This window comes from Nerophis lumbriciformis, linkage group LG19 (assembly GCF_033978685.3).
Source record: "Nerophis lumbriciformis linkage group LG19, RoL_Nlum_v2.1, whole genome shotgun sequence".
NCBI classification, from domain to species: Eukaryota; Metazoa; Chordata; class Actinopteri; order Syngnathiformes; family Syngnathidae; genus Nerophis; species Nerophis lumbriciformis.
This window is the reverse complement of record NC_084566.2, coordinates 21,836,349-21,864,141: the sequence shown is the minus strand read 5'-3', so window position 1 is coordinate 21,864,141 and position 27,793 is coordinate 21,836,349. Positions and strand designations below refer to the sequence as shown.

The 27,793-nt window shown below is 39.6% G+C and overlaps 1 protein-coding gene across 2 annotated transcripts; it reads right to left on the bottom strand.

Moving 5' to 3' along the window:
- Positions 1-1,297: 1,297 nt before the first annotated feature.
- Positions 1,298-20,808, bottom strand: prkacbb (protein kinase, cAMP-dependent, catalytic, beta b). Of its 2 annotated transcripts, none has more exons than XM_061979313.2 (10): positions 20,275-20,808; positions 12,169-12,224; positions 11,966-12,094; positions 7,994-8,092; positions 7,823-7,905; positions 7,591-7,717; positions 7,412-7,507; positions 6,263-6,385; positions 6,033-6,197; positions 1,298-2,653 (listed from the first exon to the last, which is right to left on the bottom strand). In XM_061979313.2, exons 1-10 carry the CDS (start codon positions 20,318-20,320, stop codon positions 2,528-2,530), a joined length of 1,050 nt encoding a protein of 349 aa, XP_061835297.1. In that variant the 5' UTR covers positions 20,321-20,808; the 3' UTR covers positions 1,298-2,527. The 2 variants fall into 2 exon arrangements, with proteins under 2 accessions (XP_061835297.1, XP_061835296.1); XM_061979312.2 differs by having other exon boundaries at positions 12,169-12,230; positions 20,275-20,806.
- Between the last annotated feature and the right edge of the window lie 6,985 nt (positions 20,809-27,793).

Sequence of the window (27,793 nt, the reverse complement as noted above, 5' to 3'; positions counted from 1 at the left end):
AAGAACAGAAAACGAAACGACATCATCTGGTACAACCCCCCATACAGCAAAAACGTCTCAACTAACATTGGACACAAATTCCTCAATCTGATTGACAAACACTTTCCCAAAGACAACACCCTAAGAAAAGTATTCAACAAGAACAACATTAAATTGAGCTACAGCTGTATGAACAATATACGACAAATCATCTCAAACCACAACAAAACAATTGCAAATGAGCCGTCGGCCCCCGGACAGAGCGACTCCAAAACCAACAAAGGCTCTAACTGTCGAAAGAAACCTGATTGCCCTCTCAACGGGGGGTGCTTACAAACATCAGTTGTCTACCAATCTAAGGTAATACGCAAGGACATTAACACATCCGACACATATGTAGGATTAACCGAGGGAGAATTCAAAACCAGATGGAACAATCACAAGGCTTCATTCAGGAACCAAAACCTGCGGAATACCACAGAACTCAGCAAACACATTTGGGACCTCAAAGACAATAATGTTGAATATTCAATAACATGGCAAATTCTTGCATCCAGCACACCTTACAATAGTGGTAATAAAAGATGCAACCTATGCTTGAAAGAGAAACTGTTTATTATTTACCGTCCAGACCTGTCATCCCTCAACAAGCGCAGCGAAATTGTAACAGCATGCCGCCACAGACGGAAACACCTCCTAGGTAACACATGAGCCAATCACCACGCCCCTACGCCAGCCTGTACCCACCCACTCTGTGCCCTATATAAACCATGGTATGTGAATGCTCCCATTAAAACCTCCTGATGATTGAGGGAACCCCCCCTCATGAAACAGGCCTGTAGAGATGAAATAGTCTTGTGATTTTTTTCCCACACATACATATATATATATATATATATATATATATATATATATATATATATATATATATATATATACACATATATACATGTGTATATATATCTACATACATACACATGTATATATACATGTATATATATAAATATATATATACATACTGTACATACATGTATACACATGTATATATATATAGATATATATATTAGCTTTATTCTTGTGTATAATACCTGTTCAGTAATATTTTTTCTTGAAATTGATGCCATATTTGTTGTAAATGTTCTATATAAGAAAATATAATACACCTTCGAAGTAATTCAGCAATACAGTCACACGATTCTGCGTCTGTCATATAAATGCCAGTAATTAACATATTTATTGTTACATAGTTATTTTGCTTTCTTTTGTCAATTTACTATCAATACAGTATAAATCAATTGCAAAAATTAACTTCACAAAACACTTTTAAAAATAAAATTTATTAGCATCTCTATAACGTGTATAAATAAAACATATATGAAACAATGCATATACGTATTATGTAATGAGCTGAACAATAACAGGGTTACATGGTGATACAAGGGAGCAGTTCTTTACTTTAGCCAGTGTATTTGTGAGAAAAATTGTACCTTGATAATCAAGCCATCAAATATGCACACATATAAGTTGCAATCTACATTCCTCAAAAGAAACAAGTAAAACAAACACAATCATTCCCTGGCGGCAAGAAAAAAACCCTAGAGTTTTATGTTGTTTAATGAATTCTCAAAATCAATAATTGATAGATTCTGTAGTGACTTTTTTTTTGTGGTTTCACGAACCGTGTTGAGAGTCAAAGCATTGACTTTTCTCACTTTTACTCTCAAAACGATTTTCTTTTCACTTCATTTTAACTTTACAGAAGTCACATTGTATTGTAACAACAGGTCTTTATGAACAGACCTGAAATCTAGGGGGAAAATATGACTAATATCGCAGACACAGTGACAAAAAAAAAAGTGACACATGTAACTAACAGACCCCAAAAGGATCAAAAAAGTAATTTTACATTTTACTAATAATGTAACAAGATTGGTTATTTTCAGCGATGGCTTGCTGTACGCCTGGGTCGAAATAACGAGGAGGATCAACACTTTCGCTGGGCTCTAAGGCAAAAGCAAAGAAAGGAAGAAGGAACCTCTCCTTCGTCTTCTTATGTCACCCAGTTTTGCTATTCAGTCATGCTCTAAAAACACTCAAGAGTGTTCAAACGTCTTACAAAACGGACAGATATGCACACACGAGACGAGAAGCTACCGGCCATGAACGCAAGAGGAGCCCATGTAACATGGAAGTCGAACCATTGCAAACAAGCTGCCTTGTTGCACTTGTCTTACTTTGTCCTTCATGATTTAAAAAGAGCAGGACAACATCCAAGACCTTCAAAAGTACAAATTAAAAAGTGGGTAGGTAAAAAAACAAAAACAAAGTGGTGGTCTGCATTAATATGCAGGTGTAGGTGACAGTGAGAGGTTATCGGCACCCAAGGATCATGGCAACCTCATTGAGCTGTGTGAGGGATTGTGTCATAGACCTGGGAAAAGTAAAGGAGTAGAAGGTAGGAGGGGGAAAACATGGTCTCTGCTCCATTCCAAGTCTATAGAAGAGTGCAAAGATCCCCTTATAATATCCCATGACATAACTGTCTGTCTTAAAACTCCGCAAACTCCTTTACGCATTTTTCCGTTACGGAAACGCGAATGTCCTCTTCGTCGTAGTCGTCAAAGTTGCTGGTGTCGCCAGGGCCTCTGCACTTTGGTATGAACGGGGCCTCCACCTGCCGGGGCAAACAAAGTTCAAGTAAGCCTCTCCAAATTAAGAATCTGATTAAATGTTGAAGACAGTGACTGTAAACATCACGAGTAACTGTCGGTAATAATTAATAAACATACATCAACATAGCTTGGCATTTAACCAGTGAGTGTGATTTAACATCTCGCACCCGTGTGGAAAGCTTTCGGTGTGATATTTTTCCTGTCAGTCCAGGTCGCTGAGCTTAGTATTTGGCAAATAAAGTGCACCCAGGGAAAAGAATGTGGAGGCACAAACACACATGACATTAATGCAGTTTGTAAAGCAAAGCTCTTGATGTTTCTCAAACCCTTTACAGTAATAAAGCAGATTAATACCTCAAATGCTCCAATTAACGACTATTTAACCACAGAGGCTTTACAAAGCTCATAACCACAAGGGTGTCCCGATGACTGCCGGGTCAAAAAACTGTCATCAATGGCTAGAGGTGGGGAAAAAAGATAAATTCTCCGATGCATCACGATTAGAATGTTGAATCCATGGAAAAATATCCAAATTATTATTATTTACCTACCGTATTTTCCGGACTATAAGCAGTAACATTTTTTCCCAGGCTTTGAACTCTGCGGCTATGCTATGCTAACACGTGTAAAAGTGTCTGTGTTAGTATTATTAACTTGTTTCAGTTTTGTAAATTCCACAAAACGTCACCGTCACGTCATAACCGAGATAATTTTGGTCACAACAAACATGATAAGCAATTTTCATACAGTGACATTCCTAATATATATATATATATATATACTATATATATATATATAACTGTCGAAAGAAACCTGATTGCCCTCTCAACGGGGGGTGCTTACAAACATCAGTTGTCTACCAATCTAAGGTAACACGCAAGGACATTAACACATCCGACACATATGTAGGATTAACTGAAGGAGAGTTCAAAACCAGATGGAACAATCACAAGGCTTCTTTCAGGAACCAAAACCTGCGGAATACCACAGAACTCAGCAAACACATTTGGGACCTCAAAGACAATAATGTTGAATATTCAATAACATGGCAAATTCTTGCATCCAGCATACCTTACAATAGTGGTAATAAAAGATGCAACCTATGCTTGAAAGAAAAACTGTTTATTATTTACCGTCCAGACCTGTCATCCCTCAACAAGCGCAGCGAAATTGTAACAGCATGCCGCCACAGACGGAAACACCTCCTAGGTAACACATGAGCCAATCACCACGCCCCTACACCAGCCTGTACCCACCCACTCTGTGCCCTATATAATCCATGGTATGTGAATGCTCCCATTAAAATCTCCTGATGATTGAGGGAACCCCCCCCTCATGAAACAGGCCTGTAGAGATGAAATAGTCTTGTGATTTTTTTCCCACACATACATATATATATATATATATATATATATACACACACATACATATAATATATATATATATATATATATATATATATATATACACACACACACACATACATATAATTTATATATATATATACATACTTTATATACATATATTTAATTTATATATATATATATATATATACACACACACACATAAAATTTATATATATACATACATATACATACTTTATATACATATATTTAATTTATATATATATATATATATATATATATATATATATATATATATAAACCAGTGAAGTTGGCACGTTGTGTAATTTGTAAATAAAAACAGAATACAATGATTTGCAAATCCGTTTCAACCTATATTCAATTGAATAGACTGCAAAGACAAAATATTTAATGTTTGAATAAAGAAACCTTTTTTTTTGCAAATAATCATTAACTTACAATTTAATGGCAGCAACACTATGCAAAAAAGTTGGCACAGGAGCATTTTTACCACTGTGTTACATGGCATTTCCTTTTAACAACACTCAGTAAACGTTTGAGAACTGAGGAGACCAATTTTTAAAGCTTTTCAGGTGGAATTCTTTCCCATTCTTGCTTGACGTACAGCTTAAGTTGTTCAACAGTCCGGGGTCTCCGTTGTGGTATTTTAGGCTTCATATTGTGCCACACATTTTTAAATGGGAGACAGGTCTGAACTACAGGCAGGCCAGCCTAGTACCCGCACTCTTTTACTATGAAGCCATGCTGTTGTAACACATGGCTTGGCATTGTCTTGCTGAAATAAGCAGGAACGTCAATGATAACGTTGCTTGGATGGCAACATATGTTGCTCCAAAACCTGTATGTACCTTTCAGCATTAATGGCGCCTTCACAGATGTGTAAGTTACCCATGCCTTGGGCACTAATACACCCCCATACCATCACAGATTATGGCTTTTGAACTTTTGCGCTTATATCGGATGGTTCTACCAAAGACTATAAAAATGGGATCCATTACCTCCCTGCTTGGCACTCAGCATTAAGGGTTGGAATTGGGGGTTAAATCACCAAAAATGATTCCAGGGCGCGGCCACCCGCTCCCCTCACCTCCCAGGGGGTGAGGGTGATGGGTCAAATGCAGAGGATAATCTCATCACACCTAGTGTGTGTGTGACAATCATTGGTACTTTTTCTTTTCCCTTTTGTTCTGGAGGACACAACATCCTCAGTTTCCAAAAACAATTTGAAATGTGGACTCATCAGACCACAGAACACTTTTCCACTTTGCATCAGTCCATCTTACATGAGCTCGGGCCCAGCGAAGCTGGTGGCGTTTCTGGGTGTTGTTGATAAATGGCTTTGGCTTTGCATAGTAGAGTTTTAACTTGCACTTACAGATGTAGCGACGAACTGTAGTTACTGACAGTGGTTTTCTGAAATGTTCCTGAGCCCATGTGGTGATGATATCCTTTACACACTGATGTCGCTTTTTGATGCAGTACCGCCTGACGGATAGTAGAGTTTTAACTTGCACTTATAGATGTAGCAACAAACTGTAGTTACTGACAGTGGTTTTCTGAAGTGTTCCTGAGCCCTTGTGATGATACCACACACACACACACACACACACACACACACACACACACACACACACACACACACACACACACACACACACACACACACACACACACACACACACCAGGGTGCTGGAGCGTATCCCAGCTGCACACGGGCAGAAGGCGGGGTACACCCTGGACAAGTCGCCACCTCATTGCAGGGCCAAAACAAATAGACAACATTCACAGTCACATTCACACACTAGGGCAAATTTAATGTTGTCAATCAGCCAGGTGCATGTCTTTGAGGTGCGGTTAGGATTAAGCCCAGGATCGAACCCAGGACCTTTGTATTAGATTCAAATAATTCATGCACATTCAAACATATCTGCACTTAATTGAGTGGGGGCCACTATTTAAGGAAATAAAGTGGCGTTTAAGGCACCAACTGTCTTGCCTTCCTCTCGTAGATTGCGATCCAGTCTGTTGTGGCGAACCATTTGTGTCCTTTGATGTCATTGACGCCGTTCTTCAGGTTGCCAAAGCGTTTGGTCAGGTCTACCTGCAGCAGATTCCTCAGAAGGTCCTTTAGGTCCGAGCTGAAGTGGGAGGGGAAGCGCACCTGGGAAGAAAAAAAGTTGTCATAGGCTGTAGTGTGTGCAATAAAAAAATGCCGCAGGCTCGTACCTTGCCGGATACGATCTTCTCGTAGATCTGAATCGGCTGGTCAGCAAAGAACGGAGGGTAACCAGCTGCCATTTCATAGATGAGGACCCCGAGAGCCCACCAGTCTACAGCTTTGTTGTAGCCCTTAAGAAGTCATCACAACATTAAACGTGAGAACAATTCCTCATTTTTATGTGCAAAGCATCACACAATGCAGTGAGCACCAAAGGACTTAGTCAGGGAATTATGCTTATTTAGCTTTTTATGGCACATTAGAATTCCAAATAAGGTGCTACCTTAAGAATGGGTGTTGAATAGAGAACATACACTCATATGCAAATGACAATGCTGATTGCTTCGTTTTTACAGTGGTTAACTACCTTTTCCACTTGTGTGAGAGTTAGCAATGTTATATTATCAAGTTGCATGAGACATATCTGTGATGTCACAGATCCTCCATCATTATTTAGGTGTTAGGTTGTATTTACACTTTTCTAATAGTTATGAATTGGGGTGCACCAAATTTTTTTTTAAATCCATCCACATTCAAATTGCAATTCTTATTTATCCCGATTCTAAATCGATTCATACTTTTGAAAAATCGTTTCAGCAAAAACATTTTCTTTTTAATGAGAATCAATTTTTAAAAATACATTTAAGGCAATTTCCATGCAAGCTGAAGGAGCTTTTCTAACATTCAACCTGTTTTGAAAAAGTTTAATTATAATTATTATACCAAATAATATATTGCAAGAATCAATTTGAATTGAGAATCGGTTTGAGAACCAATTCTGGATTGAATTGTCACTTCAGGAATCGGAACTGGATTGAATTGTTAGGTGCCCATAGATTCACTCCTGGTAATGAATGCTAACATGTTACTTAAAACATTGCCTGCATATTAAAAACGATTTTATGACGGCAACAGTTTGACCCCGAAAAGGAGTATTTCTATTTATTTTTTTCCCATTGCAGTAATGTGTTTAACCTCAGTTTTCACTGTACATAAATATGAGACGTAGTCTGTAAAGTGCATTTCTGGGCATTAATATGCATAATGGATAGAAATACAATCTAAGTGATTGTCATAGATTACAGCAAATACAATCTGTAGGCACATGACAAGAGCACTCATTTGGCATCAATTCAAATTGTGCTAAAATACTGTACTTTGCTGAGAATAATTTCTGGGGCCAGGTACTCCGGTGTGCCACACAACGTCCAAGTTCTGCCTTTTACCCGCTTGGCAAACCCAAAGTCCGTCACCTTGAAAAGTGTGAATGAAGCGTGTGAGAACAACACATGTTGCTGCCATATGCATCTGCCAACCAGGTGGGGCCTGGCGTCACCTGAATGTAGCCATGGTGGTCGATGAGAAGGTTCTCGGGTTTCAGATCTCTGTAGATGAGATCTAGTGAATGGAGGTACTCGAATGTCAGCACTATCTGGGCAGCGTAAAAGCGTGCGTGCGGTTCGCTGGAGGGGAAGTGAAGAGAAAAATCAATGTCTGCACAAACCACAGGTCAAAACAAAACAAAAAAAAATTGATTGGTTTCTTACTCCTACTCTTCAAGGCCTCACCTGAACCTTCCAATGCGTCTTAGATGTGAGAACATCTCTCCTCCTGGAACATACTCCATCACCATGTATAAATTGGAGTTGTCCTAAAAATAATATAGAAAACAATTACTGGTACTCATATCTTCTATATTTAAGTGGAAACTGGCTGTCAATTAATGATGTGTGTCTTACCTTAAATGAGTACTCAAGTTTGACAAGGAAGGGAAAGCTGACAGCTTGTAATATCCTCTTCTCGTTTAACGTGTGTTCTATTTGTTTAAGTTTCACCACCTGACAGACAAAGAGCAATTAGTCCGGTCACAACATTAGGTAAACCTGTATAGTTCAATGAGATTCAAGAGCTCATGCCTTCCCAAAGTTCGGTTTTGTTGGATACTGTCAAATATGTTAAAGGGGAACTGCACTTTTTTATTTTGTTTCGTCATTCACAATCCTTTTAGGGAGACAAGCAAGCACATGCTTTTCTTTTTTTTTAAGCATTCTAATTTGTAACTAAACGCTAGCAAAAGTCAGCTAACAATTGAGGTCATGGGAATAATTTTGCTCTATTCCGCCTAGTAAAAGCAGTCTCTAAATTTCGAAAAACCCATCAATGTTTTATATATATATATATATATATATATATATATATATATATATATATATATATATATATATATATGTGTGTGTGTGTGTGTAATGTAGTAACAAGTACATTTATATTAACATGTAATATTTATGTATTTTAAGCATGAGATGCCACAAAAATTTTACAAGGGCATCACAACAGTCGCTATTTCCTACAACAACAACTACCACTAATCATGGCATACTTCATGAGAACCACCAAATGATGAACCACAACCTTATATTTTTGAAACTGAATAGACAAAGGATGATCAACAAGTTTTAGAAGCCAAGTAATAAGTAGATCCAGCAAATAGCGGTATTGCTAAATAAGAAATGCAAATGACAAACATAATAAAACTATCACTTATTGTACAATGTCTGCTCTCACTAGGATGCTGACTGACGGGATGTTTATATCTTAAAGTTTAAAGGTTAAAAAAAAGTGGGCATAAACAAGTGTCTTTTTGTGTCTTTCTCGAAATCTGCAGGTATAAGTTACCGGTAAATGTCATAGTTGACCAACTTTTCGGTTTATGACCACAACCTTCTACTATACAAGTGAGAGGCATGATTTATAATCTAGAATTAACTTTTACCAACTCAGAGGCGATGCTGCAGCTCGCTGGCTCAGTATGTCAATACTGCATAAATTAGTTACCTCTGTGATCACGGCCCCGCTAAAAGTAGTTCCTTGACTGTCGCGCTTATAATAACAATATTGCTAATACTTGGTTAATATTCAGGTCACAACATGTAAATGGAGTATTGTTGGCGGCTTTTGGATGTTTTTAGAGGGCTTTATATGTGCAATATACAGTATGACTCCCATTAGCTGCATTGCAAGCCATACCATACTTGCCATTTTTTCCAAATTAGAAAGCATTAAAAAAAAGGACGTACGTGTTCCTGTCTTAGATAGGGATTGTGAACAATAGGCACAATTCCCCAAAAAATTGCACTGCACTGGGAATTTTGCTTATCGTTTACAATCATTATGAAGGACATGACGGATGGATTTTTTTAAACGCATTCTGAATATTAAATAAACGTAAATAAAAGTCTGTTGACACACCGCCACTATTTCACCCATAAAAAACAGTAAATAACCATTAAAAAACATCAACAATACTCCATTTACATTTCGTGACTTGAATATTGACCAAGTATTAGTGATATGGTTATTATAAGTGCTAATGCAGACAAACTATTTATAGTGGCGCTGTGATCAATACCGTCTGTCCCTATGTTTACATCATCGAGTGGTCTGTGGTTTCCTCGTTTCCTGTAAGTTTATTCTCATAATAAATCATGCATCTCACCTGGACAGAAGAAGTCTGAATAGGTATTCCGACATGTTTGTACACTTTGACAGCCATTTAGGACCCGAAAATGGCCAGAAAGACACAAAAAGACGCTTAGTGCCCTGTTTCTTCCTGAGGATTATGAGACATTCTTCCCGGAAATGGTAATATATGAACATCCCAGCAGTCGAAATCCTAATGACAGCAGACCTTGTACAGTAATTGATGTTTTATTATGTTTGTTGGCTCTCAAAGTCTGCAGTGAGTAATAATCAGATATGAAAAAAAAGCAACCGTTGAAAATAATGCGCTGCATATGCTTAAAAAGAGCAAAATATGTATATATTAAATGTCATGAATTTGCTTGTTAGTTTACATATGTACTTACATCATGTGTATAAAACCCTAATGGAGGTGCTTGGATGTTTTTTTAAGGGCTTTGTAAGCGGAATTGCGCAGCTCCCACAGGCTCCATTGTACGTTGACTTTTGATCGCATTCATTGCCATGTCTTTCATAATGATTGTGAACGATTAGCAAAACAACGTAAACCGTTGGCCAACCAAAAAGTAACCACAGAACACTATACGACTATACGGTATAGTGTTCTGTGGTTACTTTTTGGTTGGCCAAGCGGACGTGACGACAGGCTGTCCTCACTCAGGTCCGCACGGACCTGGAGGGGCCTTAAGTCCGGCTGGAAATCGAGAGAAATTTGGAGAATGGTTGTCCCAGGGAGAGGCACTGAAATTCGGGAGGGTTGGCAAGTATGAGATATTCTCACTTCTTTTCTTTTGTCGAGCACAAAGAAAATACAATTTTAGTTAAATGTAAGTTGTGTCTTGGATCAAAGATCCCGTCTACTGCCCAAAACAACAATTCAAATCTGCCTGGTTAGGCTCTGTGTATGTCACGTGTGCCTTCCTTAGGTGAAGCCAGGTTTACAGCTATGTTGTTGATTGATTGATTGATTGAGACTTTTATTAGTAGATTGCACAGTACAGTACATATTCCGTACAATTGACCACTAAATGGTAACACCCCAATAAGTTTTTCAACTTTTTTAAGTCGGGGTCCACTGATTCATGATACAGATATATACTATCAAATATATACTAACATCATAATACAGTCATCACACAAGATAATCATCAGGGTATATACATTGAATTATTTACAATCCGGGGTGTGGGATATGGAGAGGGTCGGGGGGTTAGGTTTGGTTGGTATCAACACTTCTGTCATCAACAATCAGCATCAACAATTGCATCATCAGAGAAATGGACAGTGAAACAGTGTAGGACTGACTTGGTAGTATATGTATAGCAAGTAGTGGACACAGAGAGAGAGATCAGAAAGTATAAGAAAAAATGTCTACATTTGATTATTTACAATCCGAAGAGGTATTATGTGGAAAGGAGGGTGTTAGTTTAGGGTTGTAGTTGCCTGGAGATGTTCTTTTAGTGCGGTTTTGAAGGAGGATAGAGATGCCCTTTATTTTACACCTGTTGGGAGTGCATTCCATATTGAAGTGGCATAGAAAGAGAATGAGTTAAGACCTTTGTTAGTTCGGAATCTGGGTTTAACGTGGTTAGTGTTAGTGTTAGTGCTATTATGCTGTTTGTTACTTATGTATGTTATGTTGCAGCTATTTAAAATAGTTTTGTCAATTTGTTATGGCCTGAAATAAATTGGCCCTTTGAAACATATCTTTGTCTTTGTGTGTTGTATGTAGACCACATTGCTTAGCAGAGTTCAGTGATGCAAATGCATGTCAAGTTGATCAACAGATTGTATTATTCTCCAGTGCAATAACAGTACTGAAATGAAGGCTAAAAGGGCATTAATGGGAGCTTTAAAAACAAAAAGTAGAAGAAGTAACTAAATAGTTACTTTTCACAGTAACGCATTACTTTTTGGTGTAAGTAACTGAGTTAGTAACTGAGTTACTTTTGAAATGAAGTAACTAGTAACTGTAACTAGTTACTGGTTTTCAGTAACTAACCCAACACTGGTCATGGCCAACTATGCAACCCATCCCACCTACCCAACAAAATGTGTACCTGGAAAGCAGCAAAGTGTATTCAAAGGTCAAAATATGTACACAGTAAAATAAATGCTTTCATTTTGGAAAGTCTTATAAGTTTTTGATTCAACTATTGTTTTGGATCTCATCATTTTTTTTAGCATTATTATTATCATTATGAACTCCTCTTAAGTAAAGAGAAACAGACCTTCTGTTTGTCCAGTATTTTCATTGCAAAGTACTGCTCTGTTCCTTTGTGTTTCACCAGCATAACTCTCCCAAACGAGCCGGTCCCCAGAGTCTTTAATCTGTCAAAGTCATCGAGGCACGTCGTGCTCTGTGGGGAAGAACAGCATGTTAACGAGCCCGGAAATATTTGTTTTGTTCATTAACTTAAAACAACATTCTAACCTGTGGCGGACATTCCCATTTCCGCAAGAAATCTTCTTTGGCTTTGGCTAAGAACTCTTTCACTGAAGAGAGAAGAAAACAACATACTAGTTAACATTCATTACCTCCCATGAAAACATATCCAGGTTTTTAATTTGTAAATGTAGGGCATCAGAGGAGGAAAGGGAAGGGAAGGTCGATTGAGAAGACTCTCATCTGGATATTAATTACATGAGATATAGTATATAAAGAAAACACAAACACAAGGGAACATCCAGGCCAGGCAAGACTAGTGATGCATGCCAAGAGACTATATATTCTTAATTTCTGTTATTTAGTAGCCTTAGTCAATGAGGAGAGGACCAACACAACACTCGGATGTTACGAAGGAGTAGTTTCTCTGAGCGTTTTGTGCATCACTTTAAAGGGGAAGGCTAATAAACACAGAAGTGTATTGTAAGTAAAGACAAACCGATGTATGGCAAACACAGCAGATATCCAGATTGAGAGAACATAGATAACAAAAAACAAAAGAAGCACACACTTATTATCAAAGCACACATAACAGCAAGCACATCGAGCAGCTTTCGCACAATGAGACCAGGCGCCAAATGTTGCCGGCTCATCTTTTTCTTTTTGCTGTTGAGAGGAATGTGCGTACCAAACGTCTCTATTGATCACCACGTTTTTTTGCAGGAACAACCACCCACATGGATTGGATGATACGGATGGAAAAAGAGAGAAGACGAAGAGAGAAAAGGAGGAAAAAATTGACAAGAGTTCATGTAGACAAAACAACAATAAAGCATAATATGTGGTGACTGCAGGAAAGGATTTGGGGGAAGCTTTTAAAAGATCACTGATGTATATTAAGTCAGATTGAAAGGAAATGATAAGGAAAACACATTTAAAAGCTGCTATACCTTTTTATATTAGCGCCTGTATTAAAATAGCATTAATGATAGTTGACCTTGTTTAACTTTTAATGTGCGAAATTGTGCAGATATACACTCACCCTCAAAACCATTAGGTACACCTACAAAATCCAATGCAAAATTGTGGGCTTTATGAAGATACAAATGCTCAGTTTTGATTGACACAGTTACAGAGACTTTCCTAAACAATATTAGTTATCATCTACAATATTAAACATATTAAATGAATATATTTAACATCTATCTGATGGTATCATTCAATATTTATTATTGTTCTGAAATTGTTAAAGGGGAACTGCACTTTTTTGGGGGGAATTTTGCCTATGGTTCACAATCATTATGAGAGACAAGAACACACGTCTTTTTTTGGGGTGAGATTTTAAAGTTGACAAAAATACGCTTGCAAAATGTGGCTAATGGGAGTCACCATTGTAGCCTTCAAAGCCCTCTAAAACAACTTCAAAACCCTCCATCAACATTTTATATACACGCTGCAAGTATATAAATATTGTAATAACAGACATATTCATGATAACAATATGCAACATGTACATATTTACCGTATTTTGGTCATTTTAAGCAATACCGGAATTTATTTCCTCAGCGCATTTATTTCCATTTCCATAGCAGCGCACTTCTGACTTCAGGCAACAGATGTGTGTTCGTACTTCCGGAAACAAACACAAGTGTGTTCTTATCACGGCAGACTTGGTAACAGACAACGAAGACGACTATATTTGGACAAATAAGGATTCACTACCTTATCTTTTTATCCTGAATATACGGAGGATACGAGTCATACCAAAGACTATAAAAATGGGACCCATCACCTCCCTGCTTGGCACTCAGCATCAAAGGTTGGAATTGGGGCTGCCCACTGCTCCCCTTACCTCCCAAGGGGTGATCAAGGGTGATGGTCAAATGCAGAGAATAATTTCACCACACCTAGTGTGTGTGTGACAATCATTGGTACTTTAACTTTATAAACTACTGGTTATAAAAGCGAGTGAGTCACTTTAATATTGCTCATGATTATGCTTGTTATTACAACTACAGTCCATACGCTGTCGAGCAAGCTGTGTACAAACAAAACATGAAATGTGAGCTAATGCATTACAGATCATGTAATATGATTGTTCATGTTTTTCAGTCAGTGAAGATTAGTGGTGTCCTTGTGCATTACAAACTGAAAAGCCATTCAGCTGTTGACACGGAAGCTAGCTTACGGCTAATACCGTAGCATGTCGTCCCAAGGCAATGTGTTACTATGTTACAAAAATAGTTCCTCAGTACAATAACAATGTCGCTACAGCTTGGTTATTACACAGGTTACAAAACGTAAATGAACTATTGTTGGCGGTTTTAGGATGCATTTTCAAAGTGATTAAGAGGCAGAATGGATTGCTCCATTAGCTGCATTGCTAGCTACCTAGAACGAGCCGATTACAACAAATTAGAATGCAAAGTGCAATTTCCCTTTACAGATCTCTATAGACAGATAAAGGCTCACATTGATCCTTTGTTGTTGCACCACGGACATGATCTAAACAGGAAATTACACAATTAGTGCAACAACAAAAAATTCACTGCAGTTTAATTTGTATTAAACTTAAATCACTGTAGGTGTAATATTGTATGTAAATAATAGTGAGATTATTTTGCGGCCTATACTATTCTGGTAGTATTTATTTTACTTTACTTTTTAAAGCTATACCTATAGAGTTGTACGTGTCAAAAATTAACAGTACTTAACTAAGCGTAAGTCAAACCCCTTCGCAGACATTCAAAGGAGAAGACGTGCCAGAAGACATTCTTTGAACTGATGGAAATCAATTATTTCATTGATTGTTGACGGCATCCACATGTGACAGAACGTGTCGTTATTTTTTAACAACAGGGTGCTAATCTGCTGTGACTGTCAGTGTTTCAGCCACGTAGGCAGACGTCTTAACAGTGTAAATACAAGTAATCTTGTGTGTATTCAGCAATGTAGGTAACCAGGTTTCCTCATCAGAGCGGCTCCGCTCAGTCCCAAATCTGCTCCTGGGCCACCGTGTCAGCTTAAACAGGTTTAACAGTCGGCACATGAGGCAAGACGTCACATCAAGAAGGCTTTTTAAGAAGTTGAAATATACTGGGCGTTTTTTTACCTGCGAATGTAAATCCAAATCGAAATGTTTTATGTTAAACAAACAAAGTTGAATTGATTAGATGAATAATACAAGTTTCCCATCTGATTACTTTTTCCGTGTTAAACTATACTGACTCCATAGTGAACTTTCTCTCGAAATCATTATTTTTTCTTGTAAAATTAGACCTTGCTATTTTATAAAATAGCAACTTTAAAAAAAAAAAGTTTATAAAGCGCAGTCTTGTAAAATTACGCCTCTAATTTTACTTTCCACCAACAACATTTTGTCAATGAAATTATGATTTCTCTCCCCCTCAAAAGTGTTTATTCTCCTAAAAAATAACTATATAAATATATATATTTTGTCAGGCTTTTTTCCCCCAATGTTACACTTTCATCCTGCATATATGAACTTTTTTCATCGCAATATTTTGATTGTATTCTAGTAATAGTATTACTTCACTCTAGTAACAATCTTTAAATTTTTAGTATTACAATATTATTCCGAAATTTGCGTTGCATCTTGATCCCCCTAAGCTAACTAATATTGGAGTTTTTTGGAAATTTTACAGCTCCTAAAAGTAAACTTTATTCTTCTAACATTCCAAAATGAGAAAAATATAACCTTTTTTTTTTTGTGGTATAATTTTGAAATATTTTAACTTTTTTGCTGAAATACTTTGACTTTGCTTTAACAGTAACTATTTTTGTCTTTCATGCATAGAGATTTCAGAATGTGAATATATTATTCATCTTGTGTAACTAGGCAACATTACAAATACACATACATAACCCTTTGTTTTACAAGCACATGAAACATTGAATTGCGAGAGAAGATGATGTTTGGTGATGACAACATGGGAGCACACGAGAACGTTGACACTGGCCTGGACCAAGTTACGTCAAAGCGTTCAAATCTTGTAATACCCCCTTATCCTCTGACGAAGGTCCGACGACAAGCCGCTCCAGTCAATGACAAGCTCAGTGAACCAAGATGGACCCTTAACCCCTACGCTTAAAAGAAGTCGCAAGTGACACACTTACATTGTCATGTCTGTGTAATCATGTTTTGTCTTAGTCATGTTTTGTTTAGTTTCTGGCTTTTTCACTCCCTTGTCTGGTCACCATAGCAACCATTAGTTTTCACCTGTCACGTCACGCACCTGTTTCACGTTTTGAGTCACGCACCTGCTTTCACTAATCATGTCCATAGTATTTAAGTTCAGTGTTTTTCAGTTTTTCTTTCTGACGACCTCGCATCCCATATCACTCCACATTTATGCTACGTCCATTGTTTCATGTCCATGTTCACGCTGCTCCTTTTTTGTCCAAGCCAAGTAAGTTTTTGTTTATACTCTTTTTGTTTTTTCATAGTTTATTCTCCGCCACTGTGCGTGCTTTTCATTTGTACTTTTTGCTATAGTCTTTTGTTTTTTTCATAGTTTATTCTCCGCCACTGTGCGCGCTTTCATTTATTCCTTTTTTGATATATTAAATAAAAATCATGTACCTCCATTCCCGTCTCGCACGAGCCAACTTTCCGTTGCATCCTGGAAAAGCAAACTCCCAAGATCAAGTCCTGACAGTAGGTCGTCAGCAGACCCGCTTTTCCGCAAGGAAGTTGGCCGAGTTGGACAATGCGGACGAGGCTTCTTGGGCGGTCCTGTGCGCGATGGAGGAGGAAACTCGGCGCTACTCCTCCGTGGAGTACAGAAACTCCATTTGGTCCCAGGAATGGGAGGACGCAGCGCCGCAGTGCCGGAAGCGCCGCTCCCGACGAAGGACTTCAGGAAGAACTTCCGCGAGCCAGCAGGACACGCCGCTCCCACAAGCCCCTCCCCCTCCGGGCGGAAGCAAGCAGCAGCCAGCCCGGCTTCGCCCGGATGACATCACAGCCCAGGATTTTTTTTCCAACTCTTTTTCTTTTGAACACCCGCCTCCAACAAAAGACACTAATGGCATGACTTTGATAAATCATTATCAAAACATGTTTTTAGAGATCAGGTCTAGTCAGTCACAGCCATCCCAATTTCATGCCCCGCCCCCCAAGACTCATGCCCCACCCCCCAAGACTCAAGTCCCGCCCCCGTCACAATTTTTTTCTTTTTTACCGCCCACACAACCCCAGGTGGGGGATAAAAAAACAAAACAATTTGGCCAAAATAAAGGGGACATTTCTGCCCTCCCCCGCCCACCCCTACAGAGAGCTCCAGACCGCAGGGAGCGCGTCTGGTATCCGCCCCTTGAGGGGGGGGCTGGGGTCGGGAGCTGTGTTGGTGGGGTGGCTCGGCATCACCATGCCAAGCCACAGCCTCCCTCACGGCCGCCACCACCAGTCTTCCGACCTGCCAAGCCGCAACCCCCAGCTAGGCCACCTCCACCTGCACCAAGGCTAGCACCTGTTGCCGCACCAGCTCCACCATGCCAAGTTCCTCGCCAAGCTCCGGTACCAGCTCCACGACGCCAAGCTCCGGTACCAGCTCCACGACGCCAAGCTCCGGTACCAGCTCCACGACGCCAAGTGCCGCCAGTCGCAGCTCCACGACGCCAAGTGCCGCCAGTCGCAGCTCCACGACGCCAAGTGCCGCCAGTCGCAGCTCCACGACGCCAAGTGCCGCCAGTCGCAGCTCCACGACGCCAAGTGCCGCCAGTCGCAGCTCCACGACGCCAAGTGCCGCCAGTCGCAGCTCCACGACGCCAAGTGCCGCCAGTCGCAGCTCCACGACGCCAAGTGCCGCCAGTCGCAGCTCCACGACGCCAAGTGCCGCCAGTCGCAGCTCCACGACGCCAAGTGCCGCCAGTCGCAGCTCCACGACGCCAAGACCCGCCATGCCAAGACCAAGACCAAGACCAAGACCCGCCATGCCAAGACCAAGACCAAGACCCGCCATGCCAAGACCAAGACCAAGACCCGCCATGCCAAGACCAAGACCCGCCATGCCAAGACCAAGACCAAGACCCGCCATGCCAAGACCAAGACACGCCATGCCAAGACCAAGACACGCCATGCCAAGACCAAGACACGCCATGCCAAGACCAAGACACGCCATGCCAAGACCAAGACTCGCCATGCCAAGACCAAGACTCGCCATGCCAAGACCAAGACTCGCCATGCCAAGACCAAGACTCGCCATGCCAAGACCAAGACTCGCCATGCCAAGACCAAGACTCGCCATGCCAAGACCAAGACTCGCCATGCCAAGACCAAGACTCGCCATGCCAAGACCAAGACTCGCCATGCCAAGACCAAGACTCGCCATGCCAAGACCAAGACTCGCCATACCAAGACCAAGACCCACGCCGAGCTTCGCCGCTGGACGCGTCACGCCGAGCTTCGCCGCCTGACTTGCCACGCCGAGCTGCCACGCCTGCCAAGTTGACGACGCGCCTGCCTCCTCGTCGGCTACGGATATGGCCGCTACCTGGTCGCCCGCCACGCCAAGTGCGCCCACCTCCCAGTCGGCCACGAATGTGGCCATTCCCTGGGCGCCCGCCTCGCCTGCTGCAGCGACGTTCCACTCGCCGCCGCCACCTAACTCTGCCCCGGTGGATACGGGGACACGTGGTCTGGCGATCCACCGCCATGTCCCCCTCCCGCCCTCCCATGACTCTTAAGTTTTTTCTTGGACATCTGGGATCTGTCCGTAAGGGGGGAGTTCTGTCATGTCTGTGTAATCATGTTTTGTCTTAGTCATGTTTTGTTTAGTTTCTGGCTTTTTCACTCCCTTGTCTGGTCACCATAGCAACCATTAGTTTTCACCTGTCACGTCACGCACCTGTTTCACGTTTTGAGTCACGCACCTGCTTTCACTAATCATGTCCATAGTATTTAAGTTCAGTGTTTTTCAGTTTTTCTTTCTGACGACCTCGCATCCCATATCACTCCACATTTATGCTACGTCCATTGTTTCATGTCCATGTTCACGCTGCTCCTTTTTTGTCCAAGCCAAGTAAGTTTTTGTTTATACTCTTTTTGTTTTTTCATAGTTTATTCTCCGCCACTGTGCGTGCTTTTCATTTGTACTTTTTGCTATAGTCTTTTGTTTTTTTCATAGTTTATTCTCCGCCACTGTGCGCGCTTTCATTTATTCCTTTTTTGATATATTAAATAAAAATCATGTACCTCCATTCCCGTCTCGCACGAGCCAACTTTCCGTTGCATCCTGGAAAAGCAAACTCCCAAGATCAAGTCCTGACATACATATGGCACAAAAATACAGTAGTCCGGTTCCACTTTTTCGGAACGTGTGCATTTGTCATTTCTTCACCATATTTGGTCACCACTGTGCAGTGCAGCTGGAAGGCTTTGTTTATGCAGCCAAGAATAAAATGTGGCAGTGCAGCCCCAGGGGGTGGGGTTGGAGTAGGGGGGCAGACGCAAATCACTGCAAGTTGGGTTTTAATGGCTATTTATGACAATTACTCATGGGTTTGAGGCTTCCAGTTGCAGATTTGATCAGTCACGTCCAGATTGACGGATGATGATGATGATGAAGTGTCTGGAGTCTTGTAGCGTGCCGATAGGAAGTGACAACACACACAAGACATACGGTACTGTACATAAACAGGCCTGAAGAGCTCCCACCATCAAGGGGCGTTGTAATGACAGGGGCCTTCTGATGGCTAATCCCCCCCACCACAACTCCCTTTAACGGACACAATTAGCATGCGAGCCTCTATGTAAGCAACATATACACATTTAGCATGCTACTTTATTGTCATTATTTGATCATAACATAAACCTGGTTGTTCACACCCCCTATCATCAAAATCCAACGGGGTCCTCCAGCGGCTAGCGATACATTAGCTCAATAAAGAACGTCAACGTACTCGCAACGAATCAACCGTTTTTTTAAATGTAATATAATAAAAAGGCACCAACAAGTTTGCGTTTGTATATATCAAAAAGTGATGGGCGACAAGATAGCCCTCTGTTGCTTGGACAGTTATGGTGTCGCCACAGGCTAGCTAGCGAGCTAACATATGCGAGGTTGGCTACATGACAAACGAAGAAAAACCAAACATTGAAGCCGTTCGAGGACCAACGCAAGTCAGACTCACCGCTCTCCAACTCGTTGCCCTTCTTGGCGGTGGCAGCGTTTCCCATGTTGGAAGACACACGGCTGTGGCTCCGACGTAAGCAAAAGAGAGCGAGGTGGTGGCTGGCTGGCTAGCTAGCGAGCTAACCTCCCTGCAGCGGTTGCTCCGTTCCACAAAAAACACGATAATGTTTAAAAATGTTGCTGGTCCGAACGAAAAGGAAGGAAATTTCCTAACCAACAACGATCCTCGCTCTTCATTTGCCGTCCACTTTCGCTCTTTTCCCCCGTGAAATGTTTCCACTATTATTGTGTGGCTGACATCAAGCTAGCGGTCACTGGTGCTGCTGCTGCTGCTCCGCCTGCCTGGGAAAGTCTCCCCCCCGCCCGGCAGTCTCTCAGCCAGCACCGCTATGCCCACAGAGCACAACATTCTCCTTTGTGATTACAGTTGAAAGTCGTTAAAAGACATTTAAAAGTTTTACATAAGTATTACGACGGTTTTGTACCTTTAAAAAAATGCCACACTCAACGGGCATTTTACATTAAGGGCAAGTAGGTGAGTAACCCACCACATCCGACAGATGGCGCTGTGAAGGGAAAAAATTAATGTCGCTTTATGTTATTGTTCTCAATTATTTTTATGACCCAAAACATAAAAAAAACCCATCAAATGATTCACTGGGACGTGCATTTTTAAAGACTTTACACAGTAGTGTTCATGCTGTCCGCTGAGTTTATTGGCATAAAGCCCACACATGTCTTTCCTCATTTCCTACAGTTCTATTAATTCTAGTAATTATCACTTGCTTTCCAACTCCTTCTTTTTAATTTTAATTCCTGTCAGAAACTTCTCCATCTCTCCTCTATCAGCTCTGTGCACCGGTGTTTCTGTGATATTCCTCTACTGCAGAGGTGTCAAACTCATTTTAGATCGGGGGACACATGGAGAAAAATCTACTCCCAAGTGGGCTGGACTGGTAAAATCATGGCACGATAATTTAAAAATAAAGACAACTTCAGATTATTTTCTTTGTTTAATCAATCAATCAATCAATCAATCAATCAATCAATCCTCGGTACAGAGCCCTCATAAGGGCAAGGAAAACTCACCCCAGTGGGATGTCGATGTGAATGACTATGAGAAACCTTGGAGAGGACCGCATATGTGGGTAAACCCCCCCTTCCCCCCCTCTCTAGGGAAGACTGAAAGCAATGGATGTCGAGTGGGTCTGACATAATATTGTGAAAGTCCAGTCCATAGTGGATCTAACATAATAGTGAAAGTCCAGTCCATAGTGGATCTAACACAATAGTGAGAGTCCAGTCCATAGTGGGGCCAGCAGGAGACCATCCCGAGCAGAGACGGGTCAGCAGCGCAGAGATGTCCCCAACCGATGCACAGGCGAGTGGTCCACCCCGGGTCCCGACTCTGGACAGCCAGCACTTCATCCATGGCCACCGGACCTGTGTCCTCCCCCCTCCACAAGCGAGAGGGGGGCAGAAGAGAAAAGAAAAGAAACGGCAGATCAACTGGTCTAAAAAGGGGGTCTATTTAAAGGCTAGAGTATACAAATGAGTTTTAAGATGGGACATAAATGCTTCTACTGAGGTAGCATCTCTAACGGTTACCGGGAGGGCATTCCATAGTACTGGAGCCCGAATAGAAAGCGCTCTATAGCCCGCAGACTTTTTTTGGGCTCTGGGAATCACTAATAAGCCTGAGTTCTTTGAACGCAGATTTCTTGCCGGGACATATGGTACAATACAATCGGCAAGATAGGATGGAGCTAGACTGTGTAGTATTTTATACGTAAGTAGTAAAACCTTAAAGTCACATCTTAAGTGCACAGGAAGCCAGTGCAGGTGAGCCAGTATAGGCATAATATGATCAAACTTTCTTGTTCTTGTCAAAAGTCTAGCAGCCGCATTTTGTACCAAAAAAAATAGAACAAACACATTCTGAAAATGTACAAATCATAATGTTTTGTTTTTTCTTTTACACTTACATGTTGCGGTTAATAGAATTATATCTTTATTTGTCGTTATTTATACTTTCTAAAAAAATATGCGATAATGTTCATCAGTCAACTCATTGGTGTTAATTTTCAATCTATCAAGATAAAAAATTAATACCAAAATCAAATTACAGAATTGTATTTATGTAGTTTTCTCATTTTCCTCGACTGGTGCACTAACATCATATGGTTTATTTGTTCTTTATACATATGTAGCATAATCTACAAAGATACAAAGAACTGCTATTGTGACATCTAGTGGACACATTCAGAACAGCAGTTTCTTTCATTCAAAAATGTCAGCTAATTTTTATACTTAGCAAACTCATCCCGCGAGCTGGATAAAACCTGTTCGCGGGCCTGATCCGGCCCATGGGCCGTACGTTTGACATCCCTGGTCTACTGAGTTTGAACAGGCAGCCTAATGACTAATTGGAGCGCTGCTGCCACCGTGCTGGAATCTTTTGTAATACTCAAGCATGAATAAAGACACTAATAACATAAGCCCCCCTGAATTAGTGAATGACTTAGTTCAGTGTTTCTTAACCATTGGGCCGTGGCCCATTGTTGGGCCGCGAGCGCATCCTAGAGGACCACCAAAAATATGTGTTTCTTAGCTGTGGTCCGTATGGACTCAGTTGTAATACACTTTTCCACCACTTGTGGCAGTAAGTTTGGCGCTAAAGTTATAAAGGAGTTTCTTCAGCGCAAATCAATTATGACTTAAGTGGTGAAACTGTATCTTCATTTACACTTAAATTTTATTGACAGTTTAGTTAGAAAAATATTCACTATTAATTTTGTTTATTTATTTTAGCACAACATAATTGTATCTAAACAAAATTTTCATCACTCCCTTCTTATGCAGTATATTTCCAATCCAATCCACTTTTTTTATATAGCACATTTAAAAAATCAATAGAAGTTTGACAAAGTGATGCACAGAAATTGGGGCGTACATACTAGGAGTCAGTAATATAACACATTTAAATATAACATTATAAATACATAAAATACACCAGAGAAAATAAAATAGACTAAAATCACACAACTCTCATCATGCTGGTTTATAAGTTAAGAGTAAAAATATGTTTTAAGATTTAAAACTCATTGAAGAGGGAGCCGTCCGAATAGCAAGAGATATGTTGTTCCAAAGTTTTGGGGCCACAGCAGAAAATACACAATTATCTCTGGATTTTAAACAGTTTCTTGGGACGACAAGAAGAAACTTATCAGCTGACCGCAGAGACCTTGTGAATTCTAAAATGAACTGGGAGCCAGTGAAGGGATGCTAAAATGGGGGTAATGTGTTCATGTTTTTTAGTGCCAGTTAAAAGGCGAGCAGCAGCATTTTGGACTAACTGCAATCGAGCGATTGAGGCCTGGTTCATTCCAATGTAGAGGGAGTTGCAGTAATCCAAACGTGAAGAAAAAAAAGCATGGATTACCCGCTCAAATTCGTTAAAAGATAAAACTGATTTAATTTTTTGCTAAAAGTTTTAGATGATAAAAACGAGATGTACAATATGATGTTCTGATATTTGATTAGTATATTTGTTTAATCAGCCTGACCTAAGCCTAAGGTTTATGTTTTAACTAAATAATACTCTTTGTGATTAACACATGGTTTCATATAATTAAAAAACAATAGTAAGAATACTATGTAGTGGAAAAGTTGGGCCCCGAGGTCAAAAAGATTAAGAACCCCTGGCTTATTTGACCCATATTTGTGGGTTTGATGCACATAGTCGCCCATAAAATAGTATTCATTTTTGGTTAACACATGAACTCATGTCACAAATGGTGTAAAGCTGAATTTCCAAGTACAGTATTTCAATAAGTGCCCTATGGAGGGTTAAGTGTTGCTTGCCAGCCCTCTGTATCCTTTCTCTGCTGTGTGGGTGCAGTCCATCCCTCTGCCCCAAGTTATACAAATCAATTCTACCTAGTAACAAGTAGTGATTGGTCAAACGATACAGAAGCATCGATGCATGAAACACCTTTATCATAATTTGATAAAGCAATGACTGAGACAGCTCTGATCAAGGTAACAAATGATGCAGGAAAAGTCTTAGTCTTAGTTCTGTCTTTGACAGAAATCTTCTTACAGAGGTTATAAAACTGGGTGGAAATCTGTGGTTCAAGTGCTATCTCAATCACAGGACGTACTTTGTTGGAATTGGTTCTGTTTCAGTGGCTGTGACCTGTGGGGTTCCTCTGGGATCAATTCTGGGACCCCTATTGCTCAATTTAGGCTAGCTAAAACGTAGCTACCATGTTTCTTACCATAATTATGCAGATGACACACAGAACAATGTGTCGGTGACGCAGGTGAACGTTAGCATGTTGATTCACTTTGTGACTGCATTGAACAGACCAATGTGTGGATGCAAAACAATTTTCTTCAGCTGAACTCAGACAAAACTGAAACCATTGTTTGTGGCACATAGAAGTCACCTGGAGACCTCTCTCTAAAACCTAATAATTAAGTTAGAAATCCAGGACTCAGACTTGAACTTTAATAGCCATATCAAGTCAATAACATCAGCAGATTTTTTACCAGCTAAAATATTGGCAAGATCAAATTAATAGTATCCAAAGCAGACTTTCAGAGTCTAGTCTATGTTTTTGTTTCTAGCACGTTAGACTACTGTAATGGCTTTTTCACTGGGCTCCCTAAACGAGCTGTACAGCAGCTGCAGTACATCCAGAATGCTGCTGCTCAAGTCCTGACTAGAACCAGGAAATACGATTATATTAGTCCAATGCTTACATCACTGTACTGGCCTTCTGTTGCTCAGAGAATAGTCTTTGAAATAACAACAACATGTTATAACCATATGAACCATCTCAGGCTCTGAGAATCTCAGGGAGTGGTCTCCTGCTGGTGCCTAAAGTCAGGACTAAACATGGCGAGACTGCGTTTTGGTTTCAAGCTTCTATAATCCGCAATAGTCTTCCGGAAGATCTGAGACAGGCCTCAACTTTTGCAATGTTCAAATCCAGACTGAAAACCCTTTTGTTTAACTGTGCATATGAAAACGAAGTATTTTATCTACACTCTTTGATTTTAATTCAGTTAATTCAGGATTATGATTTTAGTTCTGCATATGATTTTATTTGCCCTCTGGTAATTGTATGCACCCATAAAGCACTTTAATTTGACTTATGTACAAATTGTGCTCTATAAATAAACTTGCCTTACGTTGCATGTCTTCTCTGCACTGCTTTAACACCATGAATTTAATGAGTGTCATGCCAAAGTATAAAATATGACTTACTTTTATTTATCCTGCATAGTAATTATTAGTAATGATGACGGTGCAAACTAGAAATGAAGAAGAACTTTTGAGCAACACAAGATTTAAAGCGTCTGATTGGAACATTGTTATGTAATCTTACTCTTGCACACAAGAGGGCAGCAAAACCCTTTTGCATGATAGCGTAAACTTTCCTGTGTTTTTGTCTCAGTAGTCATTACCTGCATGCAATTAAATTAATGTTGTGCTTCTGTTGTGCAGTTTTTATGACCTAGCACATGTCTGCTGCCTGTTGTGCGGATATTAGATTGTGGTTTTCATTCTTTTAACAACTTGAATGATAAACTACTGACGTGTGTGTAATAATGTTGCTCTCCAAATAGAAAGTCCATGCAAGCTTGAGAAATGTTTGTAATACGAAATGTGACCAGCATCTGTTTCCACTCTTTCATCTCCTCATGTCTCCTTTCTTCCTGTTTATTTCTCAGCAAACAACATGTCATGTTCATCCCAGATGACCAGCTGCTATCCGTACTGTATTTATATTGGCTTTTTAAAAACATATTTTAATGTTCCTCACAGGGTTGTGCTACAAAGGGAATGATTTACGCCTTTAGACGAATTAATGAATGAACTAATTAATTCATGAAGGAAGGAAACAAATCTCACGTACCTGCCCCTACTTTGAACAACATCAGTGATCATGGTGACACGGCTACCATCGAATCGTCTCAGCTACAAAGTCTTTACAAAAGAAAGAGTTTTCAAACACAACACACAATCTGATGTGGATGCTGATTCCCTATAGCAGGGCTGTCCAAAACATTTTCCACTAAGGGCCACAAATTAAAAAAAGTAAAGGTTACAAACTACGAGGGCCCTTTTGGTATTTTTCACTTTTAAAATGAAATTTATATATATATATATATATATATATATATATATATATATATATATATATATATATATATATATATATATATATATATATATATATATATATATATATATATATATTATACATACTATATATATGTATATATATATATATATATATTATACTATATATATGTATATATATATTATACATATTATACTATACATATTATATATATATATATATATATATATATATTATACTATACATATTATATATATATATATATATATATATATATATATATTATACTATACATATTATATATATAAATAGTATATACATACCGTAATATGTATAGTATATATATACATATATAGTATGTATAGTATTATATATATATATATATATATATATATATATATATATATATATATATATATATATATAGGAATAAGCAGTACAAAATGGATGGATGGATGGATATATATAAATGATAAATGGGTTGTACTTGTATAGCGCTTTTCTACCTTCAAGGTACTCAAAGCGCTTTGACACTACTTCCACATTTACCCATTCACACACAGATGGAGGGAGCTGCCATGCAAGGCGCTAACCAGCACCCATCAGGAGCAAGGGTGAAGTGTCTTGCTCAGGACACAACGGACATGACGAGGTTGGTACTAGGTGGGGATTGAACCAGGGACCCTTGGGTTGCGCACGGCCACTCTCCCACTGCGCCACGCCGTCCCTATATATATATATATATATATATATATATATATATATATATATATATATATATATATATATATATATATATATATATATATATATATATATATATATATATATATATATATATATATATATATATATATATATATATATATATATATATATATATATATATATATATGTCTTAATAAGGTTATCCAAAAAATAGTGCTCGATACCGTAGTAGAGCGCAATATATGTATGTGTGGGAAAAAAATCACAAGACTATTTCATCTCTACAGGCCTGTTTCATGAGGGGGGTTTCCCTCAATCATCAGGAGATTTTAATGGGAGCATTCACATGCCATGGATTATATAGGGCTCAGAGTGGGTGGGTACAGGCTGGTGTAGGGGCGTGGTGATTGGCTCATGTGTTACCTAGGAGGTGTTTCCGTCTGTGGCGGCATGCTGTTACAATTTCGCTGCGCTTGTTGAGGGATGACAGGTCTGGACGGTAAATAATAAACAGTTTTTCTTTCAAGCATAGGTTGCATCTTTTATTACCACTATTGTAAGGTGTGCTGGATGCAAGAATTTGCCATGTTATTGAATATTCAACATTATTGTCTTTGAGGTCCCAAATGTGTTTGCTGAGTTCTGTGGTATTCT

Bases quoted from the DNA above. Each gene is read 5' to 3' on its own strand.
- prkacbb (XM_061979312.2), bottom strand. From the start codon at position 20,320: ATGGGAAACGCTGCCACCGCCAAGAAGGGCAACGAGTTGGAGAGCG. The intron at 12,095-12,168 runs GTTAGAATGTTG...TCTTCCCCACAG, and splicing joins AATGGGAATGTCCGCCACAG to AGCACGACGTGCCTCGATGA. The intron at 7,508-7,590 runs GTGACGCCAGGC...ACACTTTTCAAG, and splicing joins ACCACCATGGCTACATTCAG to GTGACGGACTTTGGGTTTGC.